Raw genomic sequence first — 20389 nt, forward strand, 5'->3', positions numbered from 1 at the left:
AAAGCCAGGTAGCTCGGTTCTTCTCTGTTATATTAGCCTCTTGGATCTTCTTCACTGGTCCTCCATCACATGGCCCCAAGGTGTTTTTCAAGCCAGAAAAAGACAGACATTCTCTGTGGTGTGTCCATGAGCGTTAATGTGTCTTTGCATTCATGTGTGCGTTTTTGTGCCTCTGTGTGTGTGTCTGAGGACATGCCTATGTGTGTGTGTGTGTGTTTGGGCATGTGAGCTGAATAAATAACACAGAGTCCTCTTCTCTGAGTGATCTTTTCACTCTCAAGGTAATGATGGGGAACCTCTCCTCCAGGAGAAAGAGCATCCTTTGGAAGACACACAATTTTCTAGCAAAGGGGAGAATAATTTTCCCTCAGTCTTCAGTTTACTTTGAAAAGGGGGTTGTTACAATAGAGGACAGGAGAGAGGGAGGTGTATAAAAAGAACAGAGAGAGTACAAAAAAACAGATGCCTTTATGGCACACTGAGGCCCATAGGACATATGGACTAAGGGCTTACTTTGGACTATTTGTTGCTGCTGGCTCAAGCTTCACATTGAACAGTCAGTCATAAGTCAATTTTTTTAAATAACTCTCAGCAAGAAAGTAAATAAGTGTATTTTCAAACTGTGAAACTATTCCTTTAAGTAACAATACCACAGTTACTCAATACAAAAGTTAGACATTATAAAATGTATAAAGGTATAGTATAGTATTCAGAGCATCAATTTTGTCATTGGGTTATTACTGCATTAACGTGAGAGGCTAATTTTAATTAATTTAATAGTTTAATCCATAACAATTCATCAGATTTTGTAAGATGATCATGTTGGTGTTGGCGAATCTTAATCTGCAGAGCAACTGCAATAGTATCTGGCATTTATTGTATCCTATAAATCCAGCCACGCCAGACCTGATGTGCACCTCCTCAGCTGTATAAATACCAGCTGGAGCCTGGTCTGTTTCCATATTGTTGATATTGAGGACAACATCAAGCAAGTTGAAGAAAAGCTTGGTAATTTGAGCATTTTCAGTCACACCAGATTGTAAACGTAGACAAACCCTCTGCTCGCTGTGATCATCTCTCCCCTTCACAACCAATGTAAACATCATTGCTTTGCTGTTAATAATTGCATCGCGTTGTCTCCTGTTCATTTGTGAGACAAGGGAAACCTTTCCATCCTCGCTCTGTATATCGCAAAGTGAATGAAAGAATGTAAACACAATTACTTTGTGAAACGTGGTCAAAGGCTGATAGTGTTTGGCACAGTTCGTCTTAAAAGTGAAATATTTACCTGTGAAATGCAGTGCAGTACAACTACAAAGCAGCATAAAATGGAAATCCTAAAGGACAATTACCCCAAAACTGTCCTTGAATAAAGTACCTGAGCGAATGTACTCAGTTACTTTCCAGTACTGATGAGTACTTACGCTGTGGAGTGTTTAGCCAGAGAAAAATGACACATCATTTCTGTCCACACCCTCTGCCAAACTGTATGAAGAGAAACTCTCTGTGTTCAGATTTCTCCATAATGTCGTGGCTATTTGCCAATCCCCCGCACCACTGCCAGAACAACAGCACAAACACCAGCCGTATGTGGGCTCTGACCCGGGCAGTTGACCGCTGCGCTGCAAATTGATTGGCCGAGGCCTGTCGCCAGGCAGTGACTCTTCATCACTGAGTGTTTTGGGCATTGAGATAATGGGCCCCATTAATCTACAGCCACACTCAGGGCTGCCCCACTCCCAGTGCCACACACTACACACACACACACACACACACACACATACAGTGACTGACACTCACATAACAACACACACATGGACTTGCAGACATAATGCAGGACACACACAGAGGTTCCTTTAGATCTGTGTGAATGGCCTTTAATTTGTTAGTCTCGATCTTTCCTTTTTTCACTGCCTTTCGTTTCTTTTCTTCTCCTTTATTTCCTTTCCTCTTTTTTCTGTTCCCTCCATTATTTCCTTTTCCATCCCTTTCCTCTTTTCCTTTCTTGTCCTTTGCTCACCTTAACGTTCTTCCCTGTCCTTTCCTCATATCCTTTCCTACTCTATTTCCTCGTGTTACTCCTGTTCTTTTCTTTTCTCTCCTTTCCTCCCCTCTTCTCCCCATCCTGCCTTTTCTTTTATCCCCTTTCCTTTCCTCTTCTTTCCAACTTTTCCGTTTTTTCCCCCTTTCCTCCATTCACCTGTAAACAGCTAAATTTCTTTCCCTTTCCGTGGTGGCGGTCTGCTCAGGCTAACAAAGGTCAAAGTTCACTCTACGTCTCCTTGTGCATCACGCTCTCCAGGCCACATGCAGATTCCTCTAGTAACCCTGTGTGTATGTGTGTTTGCATGTGTGTGTAGTTAATTTCTCACTGCATAAATATGACCTTCTTCTCGCCATTCAGTCTCTTTCTGCATCTCCCTCTTGTCTCCATCTTTTCCTTATTACTCACTAACTGAATCTCTCTCACTCTCTTTCTCGTTCACCCTTTCATACACTCTCTCACACACACACATATACAGAGTATTTTTTCATTAGGTTTTGGATTATTAATGGAATAATTAGGTTTGGGATGTATTTTAATGAACAAATCAATCACTGAATTAAATATGGGATCGGAGCTGAGTGTATGTGGGGCTACGGGAGTCTTTTAATTTGGCTTCCCTCTGCTCTCCTCTCCTTTCCTCTCTCTATCTTCCTTTCACAGTCTCTCTCCTCAGGCTCAGTATAATGAAAGTAGAATAGATCCAGCAAGTAGCTGTCCTGCCGGTGAAATGATTGGCTTTGGCACTGAGGCCTGGTCTGGACGAGAGTCTTGATTGGTTTTTGGGGGGATGGAGGTGGGCTGACTGTTGGGCGGGGGCTTGTATCTGGGCCACATTAAGTTCAGGCCTTCGGTCGGTGAGAGGTGAGGGAGTGGAGTGATTTGTGTAAATATACCCACCAGCGAACTGGTGGACTTTCATTAACACAACATGTCCTGCAGGAAAACCCTCCGGTTAGAGTAGCTCTCTGCTGTCATGGCGGCTCTGGACAGCATTTTACAGATTGACAGGGCTAATGATGGAGCAGAACATTGACCTTAAATAATTTCTCCACGGCAAGCTCAATACTTTACTACGTTGTGGTAAAATATGCATGGAGGCATGTGTGCAGAAGCAGTGATATGATCGTTTAAATTTATAGTACTTGCTTTGAGTTGCATGTTTGGAAAACTAAGCATATACACAGTCAAGAAAAATACTCCTGTGCCTTTTACACACTCACGTGAACACACGCACACATGCACTCACACACTCATTTTTTTTTTTTTTTTTCTGGCCGAATCAGCAGACATGTCCTGCCACTGCTTAGTCAGGGAAAGGAAAAGGAAAATCTCTGGACTTTTAAATTTGGCTCCTGATCTTTGGCCCCACGTGTGTGGTTGTGTGTGTTAATATTCTGCTGTGGACACACAGATGTGTGTGTGTGTGTGTGTGTATGTGTTTAGATTTGCATCCTGCGGTGGCTCCCCGGAGATGCCACCTGATGGCAGGAGATCCAATCTGGTCAAGCTTAGTGTGGAGCCCTCTGTGTCATTCACTTCCCTGCAAACGCTGCTCTGTGCTGAGCAAACACATCCTGCCTGTACTCATTAGTGCCTTAACACTTTTTCCCTGCTCCTGCTCTATCTCCTTTACTCCCACAATCCCTGCCCCCCACCACATATCCTTCATCTTTCCCTCCCTCACTGGAGTCCATCTTCCAGTGAGGTGGAATGTCCTTAGCAGAAAATTGACAACACTGGCGATTTTTTTTTTAACTTAGAGGACCCAATTTTACCTTTTTCACATCTAGTACCACTGTCTCTCAGAAGCAAATAGAAAAGTCTTTGTTACAGTACTGTAAAACCTCTTAGGAAAAAGCTCTGTGTGGATCGTGTATAAACAAACACTCTTAAAATCCATCCGTCGCTCCCTAATCTCAACCAAGGAATTTTTGTTGCCTAATCTGTTCAAACTTTAAAGTGATGACAAAGATGTTTTCTCATATGAGCAAAAGTAATGATGACAATGTCACATTAATTTGCTGTGAGTACATTCATAATAAATCTGAAACCTGATGCCTGAATTTTCTTTCTCCGTATTTAAAATTATATATAAATTTAAAGGTGACTCTCCCTCAGAAATCAGAATTTTAAAAAAAACTTTATTGATCCCTGCAGGGAAATTTCATTTGTCACTCAATATGTTAATATAGTGAATATTATTTTAAAGCAACATCCTGTAGAGCTCGTTTCCATCCTGTAGCTATGAATAAATGGTGTTATGGCAGGAGCAATTAACTACAGAGCGATGAAAACAGTCTGCTCTGCACTAAAAGGCAATTATGATTAGGAACTGGAGAGTAACATGACTCCTGTCAACAATGTCCATTTAAATTCCAGTTAACAGTTGATGAGCAAACATGATGTATCCTGGAGGTGAAACATGTTTTTCACCTCAGCGTGTTCATCACTGACACGTCGAACATGTGCAGAAAACGGAAAAAGTCTGACGTGTGTCAGAGAGCATCACAACAATAGGATCTATGAAGGGATTGATAAAAGCTGATCAGTGTGTGGCAGTGAAACACCTCGTGGCACTTTGAGTTAAATTGGAAGCTCAAATATGCAAAGTGTTTGAGATGGATCTGTTGACATGAGAGTTTTTCTTTCGTATTGACTTAAAAGATGAAAGAAAAAAGTCAGTTTTTGATGGTGGAAATAGTAGATTGACAAAACAATTGCAAGTCAAGGCCCACCTTTTAGCCTCTTCTTTAGCTTTCAACCACACCACAAGTTTTATTATTAAAATTTAGGCTTTGGAGTGAGGAAAATCTAGTTGGTGTACCCTGGCATTGTTTTACTCTGGACTCAGATATAAAATGTTATTGGTTGACATCTTTAGCTTTTGTGATTTTCTGATCCTTTGATTTTCTACGTAGAAGGAGATATTATACATACCACTTGTACATATAAATTGATATATAGTGAATGATTGGTGTGTCCAGTGTCACTCTATACATTGTTTTATTCTGGTCTAAACACATTATACTCAGTTTTAGGGAAAGAAATACTGTCAGCAGGCTAAACGGTAGTGATCCATGTTCAGCACTTCATTTCCCTGGGGCTTCATTAATAATGCAGTCCCACAATTCTTTGCATCTCAGAGCTTTTCGGGACGCATGTCATGCTGTGATTACCAAACAGTGCAACCCATAATGCTATCCTACATTGTAAAAAACAAACCAAAACCAACTAATGTGCACCCTGAGCAGTTTCCCCTTCCTCCAACGCAAACTCATTTACAAATTCTTACACACACACACAAACGTATATTCAGACCAGTCCCCAAGAGTACGTACATGTCCCTGCTGATGCAACAAAATGAGGAAATGGGGTGGAGGGAGGAAGAGTATGAGGTGATGAGAAGAGCGGGCGGTGGAGGGATAAGCCCCCCGGGTCTTTCTAATTATCTGTAAGGATCAGCAGTGCTCAAGGATGCATAAGGGGAGGGATTTGACTGCCAGATCCACTGGGTAGGAAGGCCTGATTGGATCGGTCACCTCTCTCTATACACATCCATTACTCATGACGCCTGAAGCCGAGGCTCATTAGACACAGTCATATGCACCGCGTGCAGATGTACAGTGGCGGTGGAAATTTCCGGGGATTCTCCTGCAACTCGTCATGACCATGCGTTTTTAGGATGTGCCCACTCCTGAAAACTTTACTTTTTTTTTTCTATTATCAAGTCCTACGAATGTGATTTTAATAAAACAAGCACAAGATAATTCCGCCAGGTTCTGATACGAATCAATTTTGTGCAATCAGGTTTTCATTTTCTCGATACCAGCGGTCTTATAATAAACAAACAGGATGCAGTAAGGCAGGGAAATAATAGCATTTTGTTACTTACTTGTGTGCCCACTCATATGCAGTCATGCATCCTAATACTTTTCTATAATGGCTCGTGTGCATTCACGTGCCTGTTTTTAAACATGTATATGTTAATATCAACAGAACAATGTGTCCTTTGCCATATCAGGGTTAGGCAGTGGGCAGGTTGAATCAAGAGAAGTCCGACAGCTTCTCACCGCGATAATTATCTGCTGTGATTAAAAATTACAACTTCTCAGTGTCACAGCAAGTAGCAGACAAATTATAGGCATTACTGTGAAGGTTGAATGCTGCATTGAGTGTATAGCCTGGTGCTCAGTTGATTCAAATAAGAATCAGATGTCCTCATTCCATTTTTTTTTCCCTCTCCTTCCCTCGTGCTTTCTTCTTCTTTGGTTCACCTGTCGAACTCAGAAGCTACCGAGCTGTCGATGAAACCCATCATTACTGTCCTCACAGCTGCCCATAGGCTATCTCCGACTTCACAGGATCTCACTTGAGCGCCGTTAATTGATGCTTGGATAGCGTCGTCACCCAGCAAGGACGTTTAGCAGCATGACTGCAAATGCCATCTTTTGCGACAGCAATCGATTTGATTGCAAGAGTGTTTCCTTTTATTTGGAGTGGATAACTTCTAGGAACTGCAACTTTACGTTACCGTCTTTACTCAGGAGAGCAAAAATTTATCTCACTGATCAAAATGTTGCTGTTTTTCCCTTTCTAATTCCACTGCAGCAGCCAAAAATTATTGACATTTGCTCATGTAAATTTGCCAGCAGCGGTCTTTTAGTGCCTGCACGGTGACATTTTGCAAGGATCTTTCTATCCCACAGGGGAGCCGAGATCATGGCTACAGAGCTTAGATAATTTTACATTTGGTTCTCTCTCGTGAGGTGGATATAATTAAGAATGGAAGCAGGAAGACATGAAGCGCTGATAAGTTCCGACTGGTTTTGAAATCCACTCCCACCAAGAGAATTTCACCCTCTCTTGCTTTCACATGCTTTATCGCGCCCCTCAAACCCCACACCGTTTACACCCCTCAGATGCACAGAGGCGAACGCACACACTCATAAACACACTCAGCTCAGCTCAGGTTGATAGATAGGTGCATTTTTTCCCGCACTGTGGTTCCTGGAACGGCTGAATGCGGAGCAAATGGGCCCGTACCCCAACTTCTGCGCCACCGCTGAGCTGTCGTTCTATATGTCACAGTATGTCACGTCCACCTGGATTGTTTATTAACCATCCCGAACCATCCGGTGATGGAGTTTGGAGCCTGCTGGTTTCTATGGAGATAATCCAAACGGTACTCTACAGTAGCACGTTATCTAAACCTTCTTTTTTCCGGCATCTTTTCAAATTACTCTTTGCTGAATCAGGTTGTGAACCCTGACTTTCACAACAGTATTTCAGAATAAAATTTGAATTTGTTATTCGCTCATGTGAATATACGCTTGATTAAAGAGAGGCACATCTGGACATTGACTGGCACATTCTCACTCCTTCTGTTTTTCTTCCCCCCCCCCCCCCCCGCCCACACACACAACACAAACACACAGGTTTTTTTTCACACACATCCTTTGGAGACTGCCAGCTCTGTAGGAATGCCTTCCACTCTATCTCCCGCGCAGCACACAGCGCATGACAGACGACCACCTGCACCACCTGAGCAGACCCATTGTGCGCGCTCCTTATCACACTGGTCCCAGTTCTCGGCGTGCGGACAGTCCCGTATTGCTCACATTGTTGCTGCCTCTTCACCCGTTCGGTGGGGCGGTGGGTGTCGGGCAGCGGGGGTTTCGGTGGGGGATGGCAGGGGGGTGGTGTACCACATGCGGCGCTCTTATCGCTCCCTCCGGAAACAGGCACCTCACCTTCTGGTTCCTGTAAGAAACTGAGCATGCTGCCTTTTTTTTACCCCCAGCTTTTCTTGACATGAATTCCCAAATAAACTGTTGCTCGTGGATACTGTGCAAGAATTTGTGCCCAAGAGTTGTATCATTAAAACTACTTCATCACTGATGGCTCCCACTGCTTCTTGAAAGAGCATGTTGCTTGGCAACAAATATGAAGACGTCACACTCAATAAAATCGGCAACTATTTCATGTTAGTGTATGGCTCATATTGGTAATATTTCAGACAAATACCGTATCTGCTGAAGGTCTGAGTTGAATTTATTACCTGCTGTAGCCCATCATGTCCATCCTCCTCTTCCTCCACTTACCATCCAACTGCTCTCCTTTATACTCAGCATCTTTTATTCCACAGCATCTTTCTCTCCCGCTGAGGCGCACTGCTCCCTGCAGTTCCACACTACGCCACTCCTTTTTTCATGCCTGGTTTCATCCTCTTGTTTTTCTCCATTACAGGAGACTCAGATCTTTAGTCTTCTTTTCTTTCTGCTAGGGAGAAGGTGCTAACGGGTCGCAGACCAGCCGTGACCTCGTCTCTCGTCTGCTTTAGAAAACTTTTAGCCTCTGTAAACAATTCAGGACTCTGCAGAGATGAAAAAGGACCTTTAGTGTTGTTTAAAAATGAGATTTTATCTAGCAGGAGCCAGTGTTTGCTCAGAGGAGGATAAACTATGAAGCCTAACTATTCACAACAAACCGCATCCTCAAACAAGTCACTTACACAGAGGAAAAGAACAGTTTAAAGCCTTATTTGCAACATATTACTCTCAGTTCAGATTCATACTCGGCTCATAAGAGCAGAGCAGGGTAGAGCAGAAGATGAGTGAAGTGAACATTTGAGTTGGAGGTAAATGCGGCACCCTGGCGGTTTCTCGCTCTCCCCATGTGTCCTGCTTCTCTCCACACTGACTGTCAAACAAAGGCAAAAATGCCAAAATAAATAACAGAGTTGAGAGTTTAAAACCAATAACATATACAGTATCTTAATGTATCTTAAACAAGCACATTTAATATGACCAAGATACGTCCTAACTAAGATATGTTGGTCAGTGTCAAATCTCTGGCTATTGGGTGACAGTACTGATGACTTGTCCTAAAGCACAGTCCAACTCTTGCAAAGGTCTTGGCTAAATAGCTGTTGAAAAGTTACACAAGTATAATGTTTTTGGCCCCCAAAAATTATTTAAAATATTCGGAACTACTATAGCAGCACTTCATGTTCTGAGGGCTTAAAACATGCCCCCCAGTGCCATTTGGGATGTGCAGCAGTACTGCTAACCTTTGTGAGCCAATGTAGCATGTGACTCACAAAGCTCTCTGTGAGAGCTGGGAATAGCTGCTCAGGCAAAAAAAAAACATGCTTCAGAGGACCTTTCATATAGGGTTCAAGTACATGTTTTCTGGAAATGGTGGCCTTCGCTGAACTGGACAAATTTGCTGCTGTTGTTAACAGTGACCGTTCATCTGGTTTTGACCTAATGTCAACACGAACTCAGAATTTTTTGTTTTATTTTTATTTTTTTTTTAGCTCTATGAAAAAGCTTAACTACTGTACAAATTAAATGATTCTGGTTATGAACAATATGACAGAATTTAAAGGTAAAGAACTACCATTTATTTTCAAGCTCAGCATTTCAAATGTGAAGGTCATATTTTAGCTCCTTTCCAACAGCCTGTTAAGTCCGTTTTTATTTTGTTTTCCTGCAAAAGTGAGTGACTTCGTCCAGATGCCATTGAAACCTTTGAATGCTCACTGCCACCTTCTTTTTCTTTTCCAATTCAACTTCCCTGGGGTCGAATGTTACAATCTCTTGTCTCAGTCTCACAGTGTCACAGACTTTAAGACACACTTCACAGGGGCTTATGTCTGTCTCGCTGCAAATTCAGCAAGTGCTTAAAGGCTCTGATATGAACTTTAGGAGTCTTTCATGTGGATTGTTAGTGTCTGTAAACCTGCGTATTTTTCAAAAGGAACCGGACTCTAGCTTCAGCCATGTCAATAAATGTTATTGCCATTGTGCATATAGATTTATTTTCAAATGAGAGTGTTGCATAAGAATTCAAAGTTTTATTGTATTTTTCAGGAAACTTAAAAAGACTCAGACAAGATGCATTTTCCTTCCACTTTTGTGCATCAACAGACACATCATCTCTCCTTTAAAGGTCAGCCAGAAACATGTACTTTGAACTCCTTGAGTGTAGCAGCCCAGTGGAAAGTTTGGAGTGGTGCACAGCATCAAATGCAGCCTCTCCTCCAAGACAGACAGCTTTGCTTTCTCCACAGAAAAATAATGGCTGAGAGAGAGCACAAAATGATTTTGCCTTGCGGGCAGGCAGGTAGGTTGCAGTTAGCAACTATATTTTGTTTGGATTTTGCACAGTTTCTTCAAACAAAGATTACTTCATCTATAATTCATTGAACAACATGCATCAAGAGCTTTTTAAGAGGGGACAAGGACCATCTCAATCTGTGAATCATACGCAGGTAATACTGCTTATGGTTGTGAAACAGCTCAAGGCTCCAGAACATAAAAAGGAATTAGATTTTGAACTGTGTGCTCTGTCAGTGTGTTCTAACAGAATTGTAATGTTGTTTACCAAACATGACAGGTCTAATTAGTTCCTCTGCAGATTCCTGTATGATCCATTGGTTATGTAATCACAAATTATCTTATTCAACTTCCATGTTTAAGGACGTCATGACTCTGGGGATTGTAACACTTAAGCAGTGTTAAAGCAGCACAATCAGCGGGACCCTCTCGACCTGAAACCAAGGCTACCCCCTCCACTGGGATGTCGGTGTTTACCGCCCGGAGTGGCTGAAAATTAATTGGCTCCTTGAGCTGCTGTACATTCCCCCCTGTCAGTGCGATGGCCTCCCCTCATTGCCCCGTCACTTTAAGTCGAAGTGTATTAATGGACTGTGTGGGCCATTGATTCCTAATTCCTCTCGACGTCGACATCGGGGATAAATATTGCGTGGCACGGTCGTCTTCAGGCTTTTTGTAATCAGCATTGTTATTGATCGCCTGCCCGAATCCCCCAGAAGTAATCTATTTTAAATACACTTTCAGGAAAAGGGGGGGGTGATTTGGGCCTTGTCCCAGCACAGTGTCTCACATTGGTGAGGAAAGCCACGCAGTAGCAGAAAGAGGGACACAGAATAAGGAAGTGGGAAGTGCCCCAAACTGGTAGATAAAAGAGAAAGAGACTGAGAGACATACAAACAGGCTGACAGATAGAAATATTGCGAGAGTCACCAAGTATGTTTGGAGAAATATGTCTTGCTTTTCCATATAGGTGGTCTCTGGGTGGTCTCTGTCGGCGTGTGTGTGTATGTGTGTGTCTGTGACTACGCGTCTGTCTCCGCGAGGCCGGCGGATGATGGATGAGGGCTCAGCCAGCGGCAAGCCAGACGTCGGCGCTATCGATTTATCCTCACATTTGTCTGGGAGGAGGCAACGCGGGGCGGCTCACCACGACGAGCATTTCAACACAGTGTGGCTCGATATGTGCCCACACACACACACACCCACAGACACACACACATGTATACAGTATTTTCACCATAAGTGTTTCAAATAGGCAATGATTCTCTCGCAGCGGCGGAGGCGTGGGCCTTGGTTGAAATTTTTCATTGTCTGCTGAGTACAATGACTGTGTCCCTCCTCACCAAGGTGTTTTTATTGATCCACCTGCAAAGTGGCATCCACTTGTTTAACATCCAGACTAATACACTTCAATTGGCCCAGCCTCGCCTGTCTGCCTGCCCTTTTTGTTTAACTTTGAGCACAGAAGATGGAGAGTGTGAGGACATGATGAAACGTGTGTGCGTGCGTGTGTATTCATGAAGAAAAGGTGATGTGTGTGTTTATGTGCCTGTAAGGTAGCGAGTGTTTTTTTACTTGTAGGATGAGGTAAGTCTTTGTGCGCGAGTGCTTGTGAGCACGCTTGCATGGCTGCAAATAGGTTTTTGTGTGACTGTCAAGAGTCCTTGCTCCATCCAGCCCACTGAGCAACAAATTAAAGCTGCAAAGCAAAGTTGCCATTCTCTCTCCGCTCAAGACTTTGTTGTTTTTCCCCTTACTTGCTTTGCTCATCGGGTGTTCATAATCAACGTTAACAAATTGGAAAGACATCCATTGTTCTCTCTGCCAAGCCATCTTGAAAATGGCCGCAATTATTGAGGACATGGAGGCGACATGTCAGAAACACAATCTCAGTTATGACTGAACAAGATTACACTTGAGTTGGACACCTGACATGAAGTAGATACTGATGTTGCACACTTTAAGACGCAATGCCAACACAGCCAGTATCTGCTACATTTCAGATATATGTTTCATCATCTACCGTACAGAAACGTGAAGAGACTGAAAGGTCACTCATTTCAAAAAAACTGAGGATTTCTTGCAAGAAATTTTCTCCAATGTTTACTGGGTTCTCTGCATGTTGACGCGATGTCAGATAACCGCATCTCAAAAACCTTGGAGTTGAGAAATGTGGGATGCAAGAGGCCGTGCTGCTGTATTTGTCAATCATCAAAAGTCTGAGTTTCTAACTTTCGGACATCTCTGCAGTGCTATAAAAGCTGCTTTCAATTCCCTGTCTTTCAGAGTCATATACAAGAGGTATGATAACGATGAAAGATTGAATTCAAATGTCTGCGTGGGTGTGAGGTTAATGATGATGACAGTTATGACAATAATTTTATGTTAGTGCTGACATTTACCGCATCGACGACCTCAGACTGCTCCGATCATGAAATCTAAAATGATAAACGGCTCCAGGGGAGGAATCACAATCTTCTCTTGCCTTTTCTTCTCTCCCTCTCTCTCTCAGGGGATGATGTACCTGGAAGAGAGGAGGCTGGTCCACAGGGACCTGGCAGCCCGGAACGTGCTGGTGAAGTCGCCCAATCACATCAAGATCACAGACTTTGGCCTGGCGCGGCTGCTGGACGCCGACGAGAAGGAATACAACGCAGACGGGGGCAAGGTTGGTGTAAGTGGAGGCGTGTGCATGTATTTTATGTGTGTGCAGGACAGCAGTAAATACTACAACCAAAAAGTAATAAAAGTAAAGGTCAGTGATAGCGACCAGGGAAGTGAGACTTGAGACAGAGAAGCCTTGTTGAGCTCACAGTTCTCTGCCTATGATTTTAATAAATGCTATTTTTTTGTGTCACAGGACAACACCTTTAGCAATTTCAGATCTATGAAACTCTTTTGGTCAAGCTAACTCCAGTGAACTTTGTTTCAGTAAAACACAATTTAGAAGCACTTCATCCAAACAAATAATGCAGCCACACTTCCAGTCGGTTTGTTTTGTTTGGGGACTCAGACTACATTAATCAGAAGCCCCTTCTCGTTTCCTCGCTTGAGACTTGCTATGCAAATTGTCCTGATCAACTCCCTTTATTAAATTGGCTTGTTCATTGCTGCATCTATTCAGCTGGAGGCCTGAAGGTAGCCCCTGCATCTTGAGTTGGAGTTGTTATCTCTGGTGAAAAAAAAAGTATTCTCATAAACCAGGCGAGTTTCATGCAACCATCTCAGTGATTGACTCCATGTTGGTGTTCACTGATGCCTTGATAAATAAGAGCTGTTGTCAGCACATCTACATGTATGCCAAAAAAAAAAAAAATAGATGCATCACGGGAGATAAATCAACAGGGATGAAAGTGGAGGCACACTTTCACATTTCCAACCTGAATCATTTCATTTCTTCTGTTCATTTCCCCAAAGAGCATACGTGTGCGTCATGCCCCCATACTGAGGGAGCGGCTGTATTTTAAACGACTGGAGCATGGACATGTGAGTGCATGTGTGCGTTCACATGCAGAAGGCTAGATAATTGCCTTGCTCAGTGGGCTCTACAGCTGAGAATTCCCCTCTACAGTCAATATGGAAATCATACGGCAGTTAGGATATGGCGATATGTGACATTGTCCTTGTCAGGAATGTCAAAGCGCTTGTTGTTTTACTATTTCACACACTCGCTCCTTCTCAACCTGAAGGCTATTGAGATAATGTGAGACAAATGGCCAATACAATCTCATTTAGTATCTTAAAAAGCATGCTCACTATTGATGATGCCTGGGTTAGACTGAAGCTAATCCATCACAGTACTTGAGTAATATTGAGCAAAGCAAAACTATGGTTGAAAGCTTTGTCGATTTCCCAATATCTCACAAACACTGGATTCAAATATGGGCCAGCTGTGGAGCAAAATAGCATAATGGAAAATTGTCTGTGATTCAGCTGTAAATAAATATGACAAATGTGAAGCTAATAGTTCAGATCTCTGTCATTTTCTTTACTTGCTTAATCATATCATCTCTCTCTGTATATGTGTGTCTCTCCCCAGATGCCCATTAAATGGATGGCCCTGGAATGCATTCACTACAGGAAGTTCACCCATCAGAGTGATGTCTGGAGTTATGGTGGGTGCTTAATGTATTAAGTGTAGACGTCACTGTTTCTTATGCTCATACCTGTGGGAGGAAACAAGTCAGTGACCTCAAATCCTGTTTCCTCTATTTCCATTTATTTTATTTGCATTCTCGCCCCCGTTTCTGCATCATCCGCTCATCTGTTCTCTGGCTCGACGTCTCACCTTCTCATCTCTTGCTGTCTGTCTTGTTCTCTCTCTTTATTTTTTTTTTTCCCTTCAACATCCTCCAAGGAGTGACCATCTGGGAGCTGATGACATTCGGAGGCAAGCCTTACGACGGCATCCCCACGCGAGAAATCCCAGACATCCTGGAGAAAGGGGAGCGTCTGCCCCAGCCGCCCATTTGCACCATAGATGTCTACATGGTCATGGTGAAATGTGAGGAAACAAACACACACAGAACACACTTACACATCCTGAGACTCAGAAAAATCCCACATAAATACACTCACAGTCTGAGTTAGTTGGTGGTGGCAGCATTGAAGGCAATCTTACAGAGCAGCACTCTAACGGAGCACATAATCTCACTTTTTCATTTTTTAAATCATGTTTATACACTTACGCAACTGTCACAGATGAGTTGTAGTTTAATAAAACAGCTCGTGTTTTCAATATTCATGTGGTAAGGTGATATTTGAGCTCAGGGGCTTTGATTCAAGGCTGGAAGAGAAAGAGGGAAGATGAAAAAACAAGCCAGAGAAAAAAGAGAATCATTTTGTCACAAAACTGTGATGAGATCCTGGTTTGTGGTCTGAAACATGCAGGCCCGTCCACACCAGGGACTCTGCCCACTTCCTTGTTCATGTCATCTTCCATCTGGACTACCACACCTCCCTCCCAGCCGACCTACCCCAACTCTCCCTCCAGCCCGCACAGCTCATCCAAAAACCCGCCTTCTCTTCATCCTCCCCAAATTCTACCATGTCTCTCCCATCTTGCTCTCCTTCCCCTGGCTGGATTCAGAAACCTGGTGCTGGTGTACATGGTTGCAGAGGGAGCCACCCTCCCAGATTTCCAGGAAACAGTCCAGGTATACATGCCAGTCCATGCTCTGAGCTCTGCCAGCTAACGGCTGCTTGGCTGTCCCCTTCTCCGCACCAGTCTGGTCATCGCCCCACCCTGTCTGAACTCAACTGCGCTGGAGTGACTTTTCTGTCACTCCCTGTCTTCTGCTGTTGGCTGAAAATCTCATAAAAATTACATCACATTAACTTCTCCACACTGACTGTTTTTCCCTGCCATTGCAGTTCTTAGTTCTTTCTCTTTTTTAATTACTTTGTCTTTTTTTGTCACACAAATATTGTATTTGCACTATGAATATACTTCTTATTATTGGCTGCTTGTAACTGTGTGAACTGAAACTTTTTCCTCTCATTGGGATTCACTCTGGATGAGGACAACAGCAGAGTGTTTAAAATGCCAAATGTGTTGAAAGAGAATGATGTGATCCAGCTTGGAGCTTGGTATCAAAACATATTCCCATGACAAAAATGTTAATCCAACTGAAATGTCATAATATCTAATTGTTTTTTTCCAAATGAAAAACTATTGCCAATGGCTTTTGACAGCACAGAAGCAATCCATGAAAACCCTGCAGCCATTTAGCCTAATAACAGTGCCAACTGATTCTTTCTGTCCCCCTGTAGGAGGAGAATACATTTTATTTGCTGGGTAAAATGTGTTTTGATAAAATATTATAAATGCTGTGGTCAAAGGGATTCCCTTAACTGAGCACATATTACATTTCCCATATAACTGCAATGTTGCAGCTTATGCTCCTTACAGGTTTTCCTCTTAATACTTTTCATTTTGCCTCACAGTGCAGGCCTACACACGCACCACAAGCACGTAAGAATCGAGTGACGTAAGGTGAGCATCACAGCAGTGATCAGAAATAGCTTAAACAGGTCAATCACTGAGCCAAGATAGCAGACAGGTCATGCTGCCCCATCAAAAGCCAGAAGGAAGCTCAGCGTTTGGCCACAGTTACATGTTGACTGAGAGCTGTTGTTTGCGATTTGATGTGCCGTCACTCTGCACACCCCGTCGCCTCAGTGCCACCCCAATAAAGATGAAATAGAGTTTGATTGCTGGAGTAATTGCACCTCATTTAGGTAATGTGCCTGCGTGGGGCGCTAGAAGTGGAAAGTAGATGAACTGAGTGAAGACAGACAGACAGCTGAAATGACAACAGAAAGGGTCAGAGTTTAGGTATAAACACTTACTTTTGGTAACCGTGTTAACTGCTAAATTTGAAATAAAGTGAAATTGAACAGTTATAGCTTGCTGGAGACCCATGGATCCCGCCTCTAGGACTGCTAGAGGCACCAAGACCCCACTTTATCCACAACTGTTGTAGAAAATGAAATAAGAATGCAGACTCTGAAATCAGCAGCTCATTTTGCTTACTGTCTAATCTGAGCCGAGACACCACCTGGCATTTCACCGCACCTGCGGGGGTTTGCTGTGTTTATAGCAGCCGTGGCCTCAGGGAGAGAAACGTGGGCTGGAGACCAAAAATGAGAAACACTTTTCTCTTCCCTAATAATTACCTTTAAGTTACCCTTGAGCAAGGCACTTAGCCCTCAGAATGTATAGAGCTCTATAAAAGTGAATACCACACTTTAAAATTTACAAAGGCTTCAAGACTTGCTAAAGACTGAGACAGAAGCAACAATTGTGTGCTCTCAATTGGCTGCATTTGTCTTTCACTGTCCTTTCCCCTGTTGTGGGAAACTAAAATGTGCACATATACAAATTCAGCAACTTTGTTTTAGAGACTATTCTTCACTCAGGCCTTTATCCAGAACCCATCCATCTATTTAACTCTCTAATCTTCTTCTTTTCCCATCTCCTCTGTATTCCTGTCCTGTCCTCTCTTCCTCTTTCCCAGGCTGGATGATTGACGCAGACAGCAGGCCGAAGTTCAAGGAGCTGGCTGCCGAGTTCTGCAGAATGGCTCGGGACCCTCAGCGATACCTGGTCATCCAGGTGAGTAAGCCTCCAAAGGCTGGCTGTCACAGCACTCAATGATAACACTCCTCTGTGCGACCATCTGTGTACCAGACAATTAAATGTAGTAGTATGTGAATGAAAATGTGATCCTCGGATATTTTTGAGTGTAACTTTTCACATCATTTAACACTTGAAACGGCAATGATGGCATCAGTTGCATGAAATCAGTAAGATTCAATGTAATTTGGATTGTGTCACTTGTGTACACTTTAGGGAGACGACCGCATGAAGCTTCCCAGCCCCAATGACAGCAAGTTCTTCCAGAGCCTTCTGGATGAAGAGGACCTCGATGACTTGATGGATGCTGAGGAGTATCTGGTGCCTCGAGGTTTCAACATGGCTTCTCAGTCATTTTCCACCAGGCCTCGAGTTGACTCCAACAGAGTAAGGACACTGTTTATGGACACATGTGAAAAGCTATGATTTTTTTAATTGCTAATCTTATAAGCTGTAATCTTGAGATGGTTGATAAATGTTTAAAAGTGCTTTAAAATGACATTTCTAAGCATAAAACTTGTTATAATTAAATAATTTGATATAATAACACACCATAGCTTATTTAAAGGCTTTCATACTTACTGATTTGACTTTAAATCTCAAAACATAATATTTTCTCATCTCTCTGGTCAAAGGCTGCCTGTCCTCTATAAGTGCTCAAGGTGGTTAAGAACGTCCAATACACTGATGATTTTCCTCTGCTAATGGCCCACCTCCATCATTTTCCTCCCAGTGTGTGTTGCTTAAACCTGGACTCTTTATGCACTAGCTCCCCAGGCCCCAGGTTTCATTACTCAGAGCTCCATAAGCAAATATCAGACGCTCTCTTAAAATGCCGGAGCCGTTTACTAATAGACAATGAGTGCAGGCTGGGCTGTTTGCTCTGCAGCATGCACCACGTGCCGCGGGCCCACTGCTCTGCATCTTATGCACCTTTACCCTCATGACCTAGCCGTTTGCCGACGGCTCTTTGTTCCCCAACGAACACACACACGTACCCCAAAAAACACACACAGTAATCCATCCAGGGTCCTCCGTGCACAAGGTCAACACCCCATCACGAATTGAAACTCTTTTAATTATGCAGTCAGAAGCCTCCACATGCCCAGACAGGGAAAGGAATACATTCAAATCCATCAGCTGCTTTACTTTGCCAAGGGAAGTTAGTTATTCAGGTTGCACTGCTGCAGACACAGACCGATACAGACGATTATCTAATCTGGGCTGATTTGCTCTCACGCTCATACTTAAAAAGAGGAGCAGATAATGACTGGCTTTGAAGAAGAGATGAACAGAGAAGTTTGGAGCTTGGGGAAGGTGATTGCAATGGAGGGAAGACAGTGGGAGTAGGTGGACAGATATAACCCCAGGATGTTTCCTTTTTTTTTTCCCTGTGTTTTGTTGCTCCGGTTCTGTAATTGCTGCTGTAGTGCTAGCAGTTGGCAAGAGTGCAGAGGAGTAGGCCTGGGTTAAAAAGCCCACGGCAAGTGAAGACAGCACCACAAGAAGCCCTTTGCTTCACATGTCATGTTTTGTATTTTCTTGTGGGGTTTTTGTTCTTTTTTGAGGTTCAGGTGTTTGAATCGTAGCTTTGCCTGGCTGCCCCTCACAGTCCCTTAAGGCTGATGACTACACCAGCAGAACTTTGTCTGAGAATTTTACCTTCAGCAGGCACCTACACTGGTTAAAAGTCTCTCTTCCTTTGCTGCAGGTGGCACACAGCTGGAATAAACTAACTCAAACTTTATTATTTTTGGCACTCACCACTATGTGTGTTTTTTGAAATATAGACATCTTTAGTTTGGTTGGTTTACAGTGATATTCCAGCTCTTGTATTGCCATATACCTACACAGTGTCAAACAAAACATGTTCAGAGCAGAACAGTCTCACCTACCGATTGTTCAGTAACATCACATTGCATTTTTCTTGTCTCTATCCACAACTCACCGTTTACCTCAGAACCAGTTTGGCTATCGAGATGGTGGACCAAACCCTGCAGAGAGCTCTGATGGGGGTGCCCAAGCTTGTGTGAACCAGGAAGCAGCAGGTGGCTCAGGTCCAGCCCTGGAGGACCAGCGCTGTAACGGGAGCCTACATAAAAAGAGCCTGAGCCAGACTGGGGGAGAGGACAGCGGGGGCCAGAGGTACAGCGCTGATCCCACCATTTTCCTTGGTGAGAGGACATCCAGAGGGGACACTGATGAAGATGGATACATGACGCCCATGAAGGACAAGAGCTCCTCAGGTACTTGAACTGAACACACAAAACACAACAAAATACTTTGAAATAAATGTTGTAGCTGGAATCACATAGCAGTGGCCCTGAGAGTCAAGTTAGATTTGTTTTACAAAGCAGGTGCAAAAAGCAGAATTGTTGGGAATTGCTTCACAGGAGCGAAAATAACATCAGTTTACACAATATTAAACTAAAATAACCTCATTTCATTATATGAATTTCTCACAAATCTACAAAACACAAGAAGCACAGTACCATAGAAATAAAGGTCATAGATTACCACAGTCGTCTTTGCTGTACCTTTTCTCTGCTCTGTCATCTCTTTGCTCATTCACAGAGTCAATATGATGGTTTGTAGTGCATTCCTTCTGTCATTTTGCCTGTTCATTTCATTTCATTCCATTGATTAAAATTCCTACCGAGTTTCCATCGACAGCGGTGTATGTCAGCTACTACTACAGAGTCATGTTTTGCCTTTGATCATAATTCACTCCATCAGCTCTGCGCTTGCACTACCATCTTTGATTTTTGAGCAGCTCAAAATATAACAAAGCCTGCAGCAAAATGCATCTGATGCAATGTCAAGAAGCGTAAGAGTGGGCAAAATCAATAGGTTTCGCACCCCACTATTACAGCGCTTGGAAGCAGTGAAGAGGGGTCATTTGCTGGCATTTTCACCCCCGGCAGATGGAGTTTCCAGTGCCAAAGAACTGCTGGCAAGTTGCCCGTCTGGTCCTGAGTGCCTGCCATTATCGCCATTATCATCTCCATCTCCATCTTTTCTCCTCATTAGCGAGCGATTTTTTTCTTACTCTCTTCAATTTCCATTTCTTTTGTTTTCTCTTCT

At 43.2% G+C, this 20389-nt stretch overlaps 1 protein-coding gene across 7 annotated transcripts in view; it reads left to right on the plus strand.

Annotated features, from left to right (window-relative positions):
* Positions 1–20389, plus strand: part of LOC121178074 (receptor tyrosine-protein kinase erbB-4-like) — a 242733-nt gene that overhangs the window by 176896 nt on the left and 45448 nt on the right. For 6 of the 7 annotated variants that reach the window (XR_005893457.1, XR_005893458.1, XM_041032583.1 and 3 more), the window contains exons 21-26: positions 12680–12841; positions 14207–14282; positions 14525–14671; positions 17187–17284; positions 17522–17692; positions 19266–19551. Coding sequence is in view for 5 of the 7 variants with exons in the window: in XM_041032583.1 (XP_040888517.1) it covers positions 12680–12841; positions 14207–14282; positions 14525–14671; positions 17187–17284; positions 17522–17692; positions 19266–19551 (940 nt within the window). In the remaining 2 variants the exon portion in view is untranslated. The remainder of the gene's footprint in view (positions 1–12679; positions 12842–14206; positions 14283–14524; positions 14672–17186; positions 17285–17521; positions 17693–19265; positions 19552–20389) is intronic. The other variant, XM_041032581.1, reaches the window with a different exon arrangement.

The sequence above is a fragment of the Toxotes jaculatrix genome, chromosome 24 (assembly GCF_017976425.1).
Source record: "Toxotes jaculatrix isolate fToxJac2 chromosome 24, fToxJac2.pri, whole genome shotgun sequence".
Taxonomy (NCBI): Eukaryota; Metazoa; Chordata; class Actinopteri; family Toxotidae; genus Toxotes; species Toxotes jaculatrix.